Source organism: Pan troglodytes, chromosome 4 (assembly GCF_028858775.2).
Source record: "Pan troglodytes isolate AG18354 chromosome 4, NHGRI_mPanTro3-v2.0_pri, whole genome shotgun sequence".
Classification (NCBI taxonomy): Eukaryota; Metazoa; Chordata; class Mammalia; order Primates; family Hominidae; genus Pan; species Pan troglodytes.
Window position 1 is genome coordinate 39,715,759 of NC_072402.2, and position 13,921 is coordinate 39,729,679.

The 13,921-nt window shown below is 42.2% G+C and overlaps 1 protein-coding gene across 1 annotated transcript in view; it reads right to left on the bottom strand.

Moving 5' to 3' along the window:
- Window positions 1–279: 279 nt before the first annotated feature.
- SV2C (synaptic vesicle glycoprotein 2C) overlaps window positions 280–13,921 on the bottom strand; it is a 245,001-nt gene continuing 231,359 nt past the window's right edge. Inside the window, exon 13 of the mRNA XM_526889.8 lies at window positions 280–1,087. Within this exon, the coding sequence (XP_526889.2) occupies window positions 904–1,087 (184 nt within the window). The 3' untranslated portion in view covers window positions 280–903. The remainder of the gene's footprint in view (window positions 1,088–13,921) is intronic.

The following is a 13,921-nucleotide window of genomic DNA, read 5'->3' on the forward strand; positions in this document are numbered from 1 at the left end:
TAGACTAGAGATAGTGTGGGTAAGTGGCAGAATCAGGTAGGCAGACAGTTTTTAAGAAGCAGCTTTCTTTCCCTGAATCTGCTGTCTGGCAAGACCAAGGGCAGCTGAAGGAGTGGGATTGGTAAATGGAGGCAGAAGCTCTCTCTCGGATCTCTGATTTTCAAACATTCTGAACCACATGCCACAGTCACAGATACTGTTACAGTTCTTTTTCCTCACACTCTTCAGAGGTTTAATTGGGCTTTCTGACAGAAATCTTGCTTATGCAGCTCACTCAGATTTTTGCTGCTAATTGCAAAGCTTTTATTTTTCTTGTCAGCAGAGTCACCTTAATTGTCTTGCCCCAAAGAGCCCCACCCAGCCCTGTTTGGTGCCACATGGTTTTCTTTGAAAGGCTCTGCTATAACAGTGAGAATTACTGGGTGTCCTTTCCTAAGTAAACAGGAAATATCACTCTGTTAGAAAAAAAAAAAAAAAAAGAATCCCTCTTCTCAGCACAAATGCAATAATGTGCCGACTTATATTTCCTGTTAATGTTAAATTAGGAGCAGGATCTATTTCTTACACCAGCCCAGTCTTCTTAGCTTCTAAACTTTCAATGAGCAGAACCCCAGGGAAGCCTGGCTGCCTAGGGCATTTTAGAAATGCTTCCACTGATTTGCGGGAGGCAGTAGCATCACAGTTTGGAAAGATAACAATGCATTCAAACAAAACAAACAAACAACCTGTGCAAAATCACAAAGGGGCAAGATGATATGCTTCTAAATTTTAAGTCACAGCACGTGTTTATGTTCTGATACTTGATCACCTTTCTATATAGGAAAACTCTGAAGCCTTGAGTCAGGAAGGAGAATTGACCCAGGGCAGGAGGAAGAAACGCAGGAAGGATGGCTTTTTTTCCCATTACATCAGAACCTGGGTTCGTGTGTCAGGCAGGCGCAGCCCAACGAGTCCTCCACACACGAGCACAGTAGAAGCCAGCAGGATGGGGATTGATTTGGTGATGCTGACCAGAGAGCCAAATATTAAGTTTCCCAGGACGGCTGCTGCCTTGCATAGCGCATTTAAGAAGCCAAAGCCTGTTGACCTGCAAAGGAAAGAGACATGAACAAGGTTGAGAAAATGCCTCCCCATGATTCCAACTTTAGAACAAAAGATCCTAGATTTTCAATGATCTTCCCTCAGATTGTGTTGTATATCAGTGGAGCAAATCAATGCTTGTTAGCAAATCTGGGAGTAGAGAATCCTAGCTGTTGGTATTGTTCCTCCAGCCCTCTGTTGACTTTCTTACCATAGCTTCCATTGACTCTTACTCTGCCTGTAAGTCCCAGTGTATTGTGAACAGAAAGAGAGAAAAAATTGTAGGCAGTATGAAACATCTCTAGTGGTTTAATGTTGTTGGAAGGAGGGGTCTTTTTCATTTTTATAGAGATTAGGTCTTGCTCGGTTGCCCAGGCTGGAGTGCAGTGGCATAGTAATAGTTCACTGCAGCCTCAAACTCCTGGGCTCAAGCAATCTTCCCACCTCAGCCTCCTGAGTAGCTAGGACTACAGGTGTACACCACCATACACAGCTAATTTTTATTTTTATTTTTGTAGAGATAGGGTCTTGCTATGTTGCCCAGGTGAGTACACTGGTACAGTGATAACTCACTGCAGCCTCCACTTTGCAGGTTCAAGTGATCCTCCTACCTCAGCCTCCTGAGTTGCTACCTGGGACTACAAGTGTGTACTGCCATGCTCAGCTATTTTTTTTTTTTTTTAATATTTGTAGAGATGGGGGTGTCCTCCTGTGTTGCCCTGGCTGGTCTCAAACTCCTGGGCTTAAGCAATCCTCTTGTCTTGGCCTCCCAAAGTGCTGGGATTACAGGCATGAGCCACTATACCCTGCAGGAAGGGTCTCTTAAAACAAACTTTAATCCTACTCTATCCAAACTCTTCTCTCAGGAATAAAACAGGCATAAAGCACAGTTCATTAGAGAGAGGCAGGTCACCTCTGCTCAGTGTGGGAAAAGCTGGGTTACCTCCTCTTATCCCAGGCAAAGCGTGGAGAGGGTGATATAGAAAAATTGAGCAGTTTCTCATCTCTTTACAAGAGTGACTTGTTATTTTGTTTTGTAAATTCCCATAATTTCAGAAACATCTATGTTTAAATGGAAATTTAAATTTCATTCCAAAGTTAAAATGTATGGCAGGCTGAGCAGGGTGTCTTACACCTGTAATCCCAGCACTTTGGGAGGCTGAGGTTGGAGGATTTCTTGAACCTAGGAGTTTGAGACCAGCCTGGGCAACATAGACCCTGTCTCTATCAGATAAGTAAAGAGAAAAAACCTGTTGTTAAGTGCAACAATATATTTACTTAGATTTGTTACTCCCTATTTTCTTTAATTAATTATGTTCATGCTAAGTGTTTTATTTTTTATTTATTTATTTTGTATTTTACTTTCAGTTCCGAGATACATGTGTAGAATGTGCAGGTTTGTTACATAGGTATACATGTGCCATGGTGGTTTGCTGCACCTATTGACCCATACTCTAAGTTCCCTCCCCTCACTCCCCATCCCCTAAACAGGCCCTGGTGTGTGTTGTTCCCCTCCCTATGTCCATGTGTTGTCATTGTTCAACTCTCATTTATGAGTGAGAACAATCGGTGTTTGGTTTTCTGTTCCTGTGTTAGTTTGCTGAGGATAATGGCTTCTAGCTTCATCCATGTCCCTGCAAAGGACATTATCTCATTCCTTTTTTATGGCTGCATAGTATTCTATGGTGTACATGTACCACATTTGCTTTATCCAGTCTATCATTGATAGGCATTTGGGTTGGTTCCAAGTCTTTGCTATTGTAAATAGTGCAGCAATAAACATTCATGTGCATGTGTCTTTATAGTAGAATGATTTATATTCCTTTGAGTACATACCCAGTAATGGGATTGCTGGGTCAAATGGTATTTCTGGTTCTAGATCCTTGAGGAATCACTGTACTGTCTTCCACAGTGGTTGAACTAATTTACATTCACACCAACAGTGTAAAAGTGTTCCTATTTCTCCACAGCCTCGCTAGCATCTATTGTTTCTTGACTTTTTAATAATAGCCATTCTGACTGGCATGAGATAGTATCTCATTGCAGTTTTGATTTTCATTTCTCTGTGATCAGTGATGTTGAGCTTTTCTTCATATGTTTGTTGGCCATGTAAATGTCTTCTTTTGAGAAGTATCTGTTCATATCCTTTGCCCACTTGTTGGTGAAGTTGTTTATTTTTTTCTGGTAAATTTGTTTACATTCCTTGTAAATTCTAGATATTAGACCTTTGTCAGATGGGTAGATTGCAAAAATTTTCTCCCATTCTGTAGGTTGCCTGTTTACTCTGATGACAGTTTCTTTTGCTGTGCTGAAGATCTTTAGTTTAATTACATCCCATTTGTGAATTTTGGCTTTTGTTGAAATTGCTTTTGGTGTTTTCATCATGAAGTATTTGCCCATGCCTATGTCCTGAGTGGTATTGCCTAGGTTTTCTTCTAGGGTTTTTATGGTTTTGGGCTTTACATTTAAGTCTTTAATCCATCTTGAGTTAATTTTGCATAAAGTGTAAGGAAGGGGTCCAGTTTCAGTTTTCTGAATATGGCTAGCCAGTTTTCACAGCACCTTTTTTTGAATAGGAGATCTTTTCCCCATCTCTTGTTTCTGTGAGGTTTGTTGAAGATCAGATGGTTGTAGATGTGTAGTGTTATTTCGGAGGTCTCTGTTCTGTGCCATTGGTCTATATGTCTGTTTTGGTACCAGTACCATGCTGTTTTGGTTACTGTAGCCTTGTAGTATAGTTTGAAGTTAGGTAACATGATGCCTCTAGCTTTGTTCTTTTTGCTTAGGATTGTCTTGGCTATATGGGGTCTTCTTTGGTTCCATATGAAATTTAAAGTAGCTTTTTCTAATTCTGTGAAGAATGTCAATGGTAGTTGGATGGGAATAGCATTGAATCTATAAATTACTTTGGGCAGTATGGCCACTTTCACTATATTGATTCTTCCTATCCATGAATATGGAATGTTTTTCCATTTGTTTACATCCTCTCTTATTTCCTTGGGCAGTGGTTTGTAGGTCTCCTTGAAGAGTTCCTTCACAGCCCTTGTAAATTGTATTTCCAGGTATTTTACTGTCTTTGTAGCAATTGTGAATGGGAGTTCACTCATGAGTTGGCTCTCACTTGTCTATTGTTGGTGTAAAGGAATGCTTGTGATTTTTGCACGTTGATTTTGTATCCTGAGACTTTGCTGAAGTTGCTTATCAGCTTTCTATTTTCTTTTATTAATTAACATGCTAGGTCTTAAATAAGAAGAGCCCACGGAATTTTCTCAGAAAATTAGGGAGGGTGAGGTTATATCCCTCATCTTTCAGATACTATGGAGGTGAAATACTCTGCTATCTTGCCAATTATTTTTGGTAGCAGGCAGAAACCGAATACTGAGCTGGGGAGCACACCAATGAGCCAATGTAACATTTGGGAAATCAAGTCCAAGAAAATATGACAGAAGAGAATCAATTGTGGGCCTAGGAAGATCTTGTTCCCTCTCCTTAAGATACGCAGGTATATAAGTAAGACACATCCCACTTCTTAAGACATTTTTTAAAAAAGAAAAAATTTATTATCTTTAGTACACATGAACAAGTGATCTTCTAGGCAGAAAACTTATTTTTTTTTTTTTCAGAGATAGGGTCTCGCTCATGTCACCCAGGCTGGAGTGCAGTGGAGGAATCTTGGCTCACTGCAGCCTCGATCTACTGGGCTCAAGTGATCCTTCCACCTCAGCCTCCTGAACAGTTGGGACTACAGGCGTGCACCACCATGCCCAGCTAATTGTTGTATTTTTTTGTAGAGATGGGGTTTCATCATATTGCCCAGGATGGTCTCAAACTCCTGGACTCAACTGATCATCCTGCCTTGGCCTCCCAAAGTGCTGGGATTACAGGTGTGAGCCACCATTCCCAGCTGAAACTTAATTTTGTTCATGAGCCTGCATACACCACTGACACCATGAGACAGTATGAATTTCCTTCTGACTTTATGTCAGTTTACTCTTTTTTGGCTGTCACTGAGTTAAAGGCATATTGAATACAGGGCAATTTTTGTTTTTTTTTTTTCCCCTAAGAGGGAAATGCATCTTACAAGCTGCAAAATGCAGCACTTAGCCACATCTTTCTTTCTTTGATTTGTAAATTTGTAAGTGTGGGTTTTTCTTTGACAAGTCATAACTACTCATCACTACTTGTACTGTACCTAATGATAGTTGTTTCCATAACGTGTGGACTCTTCAAAACCAAGATATTTATTGTGGTTATTATCCAACCATCCTCCTTTCTGCACCATGGGAAAGGAATAAACACTCCTCCCTGAGCTGCACAAATCCAGTCTGTGAGTTAGTGCACAGCCAGTGATTTTGTGGGTTACATCACACCTAATAAAGGGCAGTAAGCACGGATTTTCTTTTTGGCTAAGACACCTAGAAAGTAGAGTATGCAGGCTCCTGAAGTGAGGCAAAGTTGCCAACTGTTTGGAATGTGGGAAGAGTATGACGGAATCTCTGACTGAAAGAAACTTCTTGAGAAGAGGGTAAGCTAATTTCATATTCTTCCTCTTCTTTTTTTAAAGCAAGAGACTAGTAATGGCAGCAACCACTAAAAACATAAGGAGATTTAATATACTGATAACTACTTTCAAATGAAATTGCTTGAGCCTGTATGTTGGGTACCAAAGAAGACTTAATTATACTAGAAAGACCCCGTCACCACCTCCCCCACCTCCATGGATATGCCATGAGGCTAAACTGTCTTTTTGCTGTTTTTTAGAAAAATGAATAGATGTTTTTGAGCAGCTTTAGGTTTACAACAAAAAAAGTGAACAAAAAGTAGAGTTCTCTTATACCCTCAGTTTCCACTATTAACTTCTTGCTTTGGTATGGTACATTTGTTACAACTGATGAGCCAATATTGACACGTTATTAGCCAAAGTTCAATTACATTACATTGGTGGTGTACATTCTGTGGGTTTTGACACATGTATAATGACATGTATCCATCACTACAGTATCATGTAGAATAGCTTTACTGCCCTAAAAGTCCCATGCTCCATCTATTCATTCCTCTCTCCCCGCAACCCTGAACAATCACCAATCTTTTTACTGTTTCCATAGTTTTGCCTTTTCCAGGATGTCACAGAGTTGAAACCTCACAGTATGTAGCTTTTTAAAGACTGACTTCTTTCACTTAAAAAAAAAAAAAAAAAAAAAAAGGAAGATGAGACGAGGCTATTGCTATGTTGCCCAGGCTAGTGTTGAACTCCTGGGCTCAAGCAATCCTCCCACCTCAGCCTCCCAAAGTGCTGGGATTACAGGTATGAGCCACCGTGCCTGGCTTTTCACTTTGTTAAACTAACATTTTAGTTTCTAGATTCTAGTGTCATAAATGACCAGATATATGTTGTAGTAGTAAGATAAGCTGGATTCTTCCGGGGAAAATGGCCTGAGTGTATGTTGCTGATAAGAAAAAGGAAACCATTTTTCTGTCATGAAGAAGTCTCTCAATGCTGAAACTGCAGAGTAACCCAGATAGGATTTGCATCTAGGTTAAAATAACCATATTTTCCCAAGCGACGAACCTCTGGTATAACTCAGAATAGCGTATAAAATGTGGGCTGCTATCTCCTTGTATCACTGAAACTGTACTCGAGGAATGGATGACTTCCTGAGATTCCTGGGCAGACTAAAGGCAGATGTGTTAGGAGCATCTGGTATCTGAGGGTTTTGAAAAAGACGATCAAATCCTTCTTAAGAATCTCCATTTTCATTTACCAAGCAAAGGCAGTTCTTTAGATGAAAATCTGGTGTGGATGCAAAGCACACAGCCTCCGTAAATTAGTGTCGGCATTCAAGAAAACGTGACTACCCTTTCCTTGGAAAAGTAAATTCTTCTTTCAAATATTTGCAGCTGAAGCGTGTAATTTTTCTTTTCTTTTTTTCTTTTTTTTTGAGATGGAGTCTCGCTCTGTGGCCCAGGCTGGAGTGCAGTGGCACAATCATGGCTCACTGCAGCCTCGACTTCCTGGGCTCAGATGATTTTCCCACCTCAGCCTTTTGGTAGCTGGGACTAAAAGCTTGCACTGCCGCACACGGGCAATTTTTGTGTTTTTTTTTTGTAGAGATGCGGGTTTCACCATGTTGCCCAGGCTGTTCTTGAACTCCTGGGCCCAACTAATCTGCCTGCTTCGGCCTCCCAAAGGGCTGGGATTACAGGCGTGAGCCACCACGCCCAGCTGGGCATGATTTTTCAATGCATCAGAGACACAGCTGTATTAGAAAAACCATTCACAAAGTGATTCTCCCTTGGGGTTATCTGTTTATAAAATAAATAGGCTTTTAGTTCATTTACTCTCTGTTCTTACTTAAAGGAAACTGTATTGCTTCTGCAGACACCCAAAGTACGAGTCACCTTGTGCTCATAAAGTCCTTTGAGGGTGGGGAGCTCAGAGCTTGCAGAACCCTGACTTGCTGATTTCTCAGCTGTAGAATGAGTTAATGCATTATTTTTCAGATCAAATATGTTTTCATGCCTTTTCTTAAACAACAAGCACTGAAGGGAAAGAATGAAATGATCTAGTGTCATTCTATTGCTCCATCCTTTGCTTCTCATCTCTTCAGCCAGAAGCCTTTGCTCTCAATTTGTACTCAATCTACCTATTTAAAATTTTTAAATGTAAATTATTTCCCCCAAAAGTACCCTGTGACTGCAGCTGCCTTGTTGCTCATTCCATTAAGGTGGCTCTCCTCCCTGCATCATAAACTTCCTTGGTCTGAGACACATGTGCTGGTATATGGAGCTGGTTTGCAGCAGCACTTAGACTCACCTGGTGGGGATGTGGCCACCTCTGCAGCTGGACGGTGGCTCCCTCTCTGGGGCCTTCACGATTTATTGGGTTCTAGTTTATTTATATTGTTTCATGCTGTTTTTTTTTTTTTCTTTCTTTCTTTTTGAGATGGAGTCTCACTCTATTGCCCAGGCTGGAGTGCAGTGGCATGATCTCGGCTCACTGCAACCTCCGCCTCCCAGGTTCAAATGATTCTCTTGCCTCAGCCTCCCAAGTAGCTGGGATTACAGGTGCGCACCATCATGCCCGGCTAATTTTTGTGTTTTTAGTAGAGACGGGGTTTCACCATGTTGGCCAGGCTGGTCTCGAACTCCTGACCTCATGATCTGCCCGCCTCGGCCTCCCAAAGTGCTGGGATTACCGGCATGAGCCACTGCATCTGACCCATTTTATGTTTTAGTTGGTGGTGGGGAAAAGAAAACTACTGGCTCCATTCTGGATAAAATGAGGATAATTTTGTCCTCACATCCAGCCTCTTTGTGGATTTTTCTGTCTTTAGTGCAGGGCCAGATATGGGTTTTTTTTGAGGCTCCTAGGAAGAAGAAAAGGACACTGAAAAATGGTGGCACTTAGGGCAGTGCCTGGCATTTGGTAGGCACCATGTGACTATTAGCCATTGTTTAAACACTGGCTGAATATCTACCCCACCAACTGATAAGATTATTAGAAAAGAACAATTAAGTGCTACATTTTTGAGGCAGGGCCTTGCTCTGTTGCCCAGGCTGGAGTGCAGTGGTGTAATCATAGCTCACTGCAGCCTCGACCTTCCAGGCCCAAGTGATCCGCCTCCTCAGCCTCTCGAGTAGCTAGGACCACAAATGTGTGCCAGCAAGCTCAGCTAATTTTTAAAATTTTGTAGAGATGGGGTACCCACTATGTTTCCCAGGCTGGTTTTGAACCCCTGGGCTCAAGTGATTCTCCCACCTCGGCCTCCCAAAGTGTTGGGGTTACAGGCATGAGCCACAGCACCTGGCCTAAGTGCCACATTTTAAAAAGGCCTGAAATGGTGTAGATCCAGACTTAGCTCATAGAATTTACCTGTTAAAGGGTAAAAGTGTGTGTGTGGTGGGGGTGGTTCTTTTTGTCTAGAATAAATTTTTGTAAATAAGCTTTTTCTGGACAACTCAGTTAAATAATTGGTAGAAGTTACAAGAGGGATACTCAAGACTCAGCATGGGGCATTTTGAAAAGTATAGGCAGTCCTTAAATCAGGAGGACATTGTGATCTAAAGATTCTTCTGGAAGTTGGTTATTTGAAATACACAATGAATTTCATTTATCTTAGAGAAAAAATATTAAAAATGATGGCTAGGTCATCAGGTTAGCCTAAAAGAACTTTTGTAACACTGAATCCATCTAAGCTATCACATTACAATGCTAAAAGCACAAGAAACCCTTAAATATTTGTCTAATACGCAGATTTGTCCTTAATACACTCCTAATTTACATATTCTATGCGTTTTTTCATATTCATATAATCATTCATTAAATATCTGCTAAGTGTCAAACACTGCACTAAGCTCCAGAGACCCCAAAATTAATAAGATGAAACCTCCATTTTCACTAAGACGGGTGAGACGAGATCATGGTAACATACATGCTGAGTGCAATGTTGAAGATACCCACAAAGTATTATGCAGCCAGGAGGATAGAAAGTGATATCGAGCTGAGGGTAGTGGCAGTTGAAGGAAAGCTTCTCAGGGGGGCTGGACAAGACAGGATTGTGCTGAAAGGAATAGTAGGAGCTTGCCAGGAGAAGGATGGCATGTGGATAGGGGTGTTCTCTGCCTCTCCCCGTACTCTCACATCTCCCTAACTTCCCTCATGGTACCCACTCAGGTTTGCCTTAGACACACCCCTAAAGGCTTCTTGAGGGCTAAACGGCTTACCTCCCTCCAGCCCCTAAATAAATTTCCTACTCCCAAGCAGGTGTTTTCAACCTAGGATTAGGATAGCAATCTGATTGAACCAAAGTGCACGTATAACCATGCCCTCACCTAATGATGCTTAAGCTTGGGTGCATCAGAATCACCTGGAGGAGCTTTCAAACCATAGTTCAATACTGATGCCTAGGGCCACATGCACAGCGATTCTGAATTTATTGCTTTATTGGGGCCCAAGCATTAGTATTTTTTAGAAGCTCCACGTGACATGAAGGTGTATCCAGGGTTGAGAATCCTGCTGTCTTCCCAGGGATGTCTGCATTCTTTGAATTGATGTGGGTTTCATATACAAAGGAAATTATAAAAGCAAAACATCCACTCCACCTTTCTGACAAATGGTTTTCATTTCTGAATTCCCTTTAGTGTACTTCCAATCATATAAATCACAGGAAATCAGAGGATTTAGACAACTTTGCTTTCTGCTTTTTTTTACATTCATATTACTGTTTTCTCATGTTGATGTTTTGTTTAAAATGAAATGATTTATTTAGCATGGAACCATTATTCTTGTAACCATGCCATTGGCTAATGGGAGCTTTCCAAATTTGGGGTAACAAATGATTCTGCAATTAACACCTTCACATATATGACCTGCTTCGTTTGTGCGTGTTCATTAGGGAATATCAAGCAGCATAAAACATCCAAGGGAAAGTGTTTATGATGTGATGCAGGGGATACCGAGGCCAGCAAAGTATGCTTTGCACACTGGAGAGGAGAGAGAGAGGGATCCAACCCAAAGGCTTCCCATCCCTTTTTTCTTCTCCCTTCCTGCTTAGGCTCTTATTAAACTCCCTTGTTTATTCTGCTTCTCACAGCACAGAGCTTAATTCATTTCACCAGAGGCAGCTTCTCACCTAACCTGAATTGTTTCCTTCTCTTCCAACTGTTACTCAGTTGCCTCAACTTGATTCCCTCCACGCTACCCTTCCCACTCCCCTCCAAGGGCTGGTTTATACCAATCTTGCACATCATCTCCTTGTCCAGAATTAGCCTTGTTTAGGTCCAGGTCACCTCTGGGGGAGTGGAGCCGGGTAGCCTTTGTAGTCACTCAGCACCACCTCTTCTCAGGACCGGAACAGATACCTATGATACTTATTAAATGAAAGACTGAGCTAACAAATTTCCTGAGATCTTCCAAATATGTTGGAAGTCGATTTTTGTAATAGACATTTTAATGGAAATTAGTTGGGTCATATTTGTTTTTTTGATACCAGACTATCATATTGTTTTTTTCAGAGAGAAAAAATGAATTTCACATTAAGTCAGAAAAGACTGAATGCAATTGTTTTCTAATCTTCAAAGAAAGATAAAAATCTGTCTTACCCTAGTATCTATTGTGTGTGTGTGTGTGTGTGCGTGCGCCTGGCTATGTTCCTTAATGAGGGCAAGATGGCACCCTGCACCCCTTCGAGCAGGGCCTTCCTTACATTCAAGTGGAGAAGGACTCACCTACAAGTTGTGAGCTGACAGGAATCCCTGGATCCCAAGTAGCCCTTTATCTCCCTCCCATCTCCACCACCATAAGGGGCTTTTGACTGCTTACTCCTGTTGAAATCAAATATTCTGGGAAGGTAATAACGGCAGCCTTTATGTCTTGTTTATCTGATTAACCTAGCTAGGGAGTGAGGGCCTGGGCCAGGGTAAATAATGATAGAATGACTGAGCACCCCTTGGAGTTCATCTGTGGCCAAGGTCATGAACATGGCTGTGCATCCCAACAGCCAAGTGAGCTGTTTAAAAATAGATTCCCACACCTACTGGGAGGGGAGGTAGATATGTCTGTGCTGGGAGCAGCACCACTGAGTCAGACATCTGGGTTGGAGGCTAAGTGATCCAGGACAAGTTACTTCCCCTTTCTGTGCCGCATTTTCCTCACCTGAACATGGGGTAAGAATACCTACTCTTACAGGATTGGGATGAGAATTAAATAAGTTGAGATCATTTAAAATTTCCAGCATCATGCCCGACCCACCCTCCACCACACAGATGAGGAAACCAAGGCTCAGAAGGGTGAAAGGCCTTTTCCAAATTATCCAGTTATTATTTTTCTGGCAGTGACTGCACCTGAATTCAGTGACCCCTAGATCAGAGCTTTCCTCCACTTTGTTGATGAAGTAGAGGGAGAGGGGGAGGTGGATCTCTAATAGGCAATGCTTTATGAGGAACGGGGAGCTGACAGCTGAAGGATCAGGAGGTCTCAGGCTGTGATGGAAGAAGTGGAAAGGGACCCAAAGGACAGCAGAGAGGACTGAAGACCAGTGCTCCCTCCCTTACACTGGCCCAAATGCTCACTCTGGAAAGTCGGGAGGCTGGACCCCATACGGGGAGGAAAACTATCATCCATAGCCAAATTAATTCTCAAATGCATATTTCATTCATTCATTCACCTAGAGTTATGGCAGTAAATAAGGAAGACAATGTCCTGCCCTCAAGGAGCTAACATTCTAGTGAGTTAAACAAGTACACATGCAACCTAACATCCTCTCATCATAAGGTCTGGGTGATAATTTCCTTTAAGTACTTCAGTATAAGCAATATGATAGATAGATTGTCTCTAATGCATACCCATATAATTTAAAGCACATGAATCAAGAATCAACAGGCCAGAGATGGTTACTTAGTGCTTTAAAGATCATTTTAGAAATCTGCATGAGAAGGTTTGTTAATGACCATGGAGATGATTTTTTCTCTGGTGATGTGAGTGCTGTTCTGTATAAGCAATGATTGGAAAGAATGTTCTGCCCTTAGCCTAATGAACACACAAGCGTCCTCCAAGCCCTGCAGCCTCAAGTTGGTGAAATGGTACTCCTGGTCTAGACTCCAGATTCTAGAGCCCCCTTATCCTGCACCCCACAATTAAAGGGGCATTACCTTGTTTAGCTGGCCCACAAGTCTGGTGGCCCTGCTGTCAGCCTATCAAGCACATGGCCCTTTCATGCAAGGGCTTGCTCAGTACCCAAGGACAGCGAGATGGACTTCCTTGGAGCTCAAAAACAAACTTTGTGACTGTTTTTGTGCTAGTACACTTGGCAGGATTTGCTTCCATTGTAATATATTGCCTGATGGCAAGTTTGTGGGAGCAGGAAGCATATATTCCCCACCCCCTCACCCTCTACTTCTAACTACCAGAGACAAAATGAATCTGACGTTTGCTGGATAGCCAAAGCATAAACATATATAATATAATGATAAGGCGTATAAAGAAAAATCAAGCAGAGCAGAGGGCCAGGGATGGAGTGGATTACATAGGTTGGTTAGTCACCATAGCTGAAAGATTCCTCTGTACCAAAATCTTCACAAATAAGTGAGATATTTATCTTTATATTAGATGTAGAATGTATTCAAAAAAGAATGAATGAAATTGCCATTACAGAATACCAGATGATGACAGTGAAGAGAATTCTAGAGCTAGAAAGGCCCTGAGATACTATTTATTTCATTCTGCTCATTTAAATCTCAAACAATCCAGGCCCAGTTAGGCTGAGTGGTGTCCCTGAGGTCGCACAGCTGGTCAGTAAGAGATCCAAGATGACAGACCTTCGGAACTGAAGAATGGGGAGGAAACAAGAGAACTCTGTCAAAACAAGGACAGTCCTAAGGGAAGGGCTTGGGTTGCTTAATTCTGGGAAAATGTTTTGATTTTAGCTCATCAAGGAAGAGACCAATCCCACTGCACTGGGTGATGGCAGCAGCTGCCCAGGACTCTCAGTGATTGGCAGGTGCGAACAATCAGATCCTCAAATCCTTTCTGACGTCATGTCTGAAACTGTGCATGCATAAGGGGGCATAAGGGGGAAAGAAAAGGGAAGAAGGTAGGCAGAGAAAGGCAGGAACATGCGGCCAAACGACACCATGAGACAGGCTTGCCTGGCTCTGGGAGTCTGTGCAGAGTTGCAGGACGGCCCTGAGAGCATGGGCTGCATCTCACAAGGTGTGTGCTCCTGGCCCTGAGCGCCACGGAGGAGGGGTAAAGATGGCCCCTAATGGCTGGGCACACTGGCTCATGTCTGTAATCCCAGCACGTTGGGAGGCCGAGGCAGGCAGATCACTTGAGGTCAGGAAT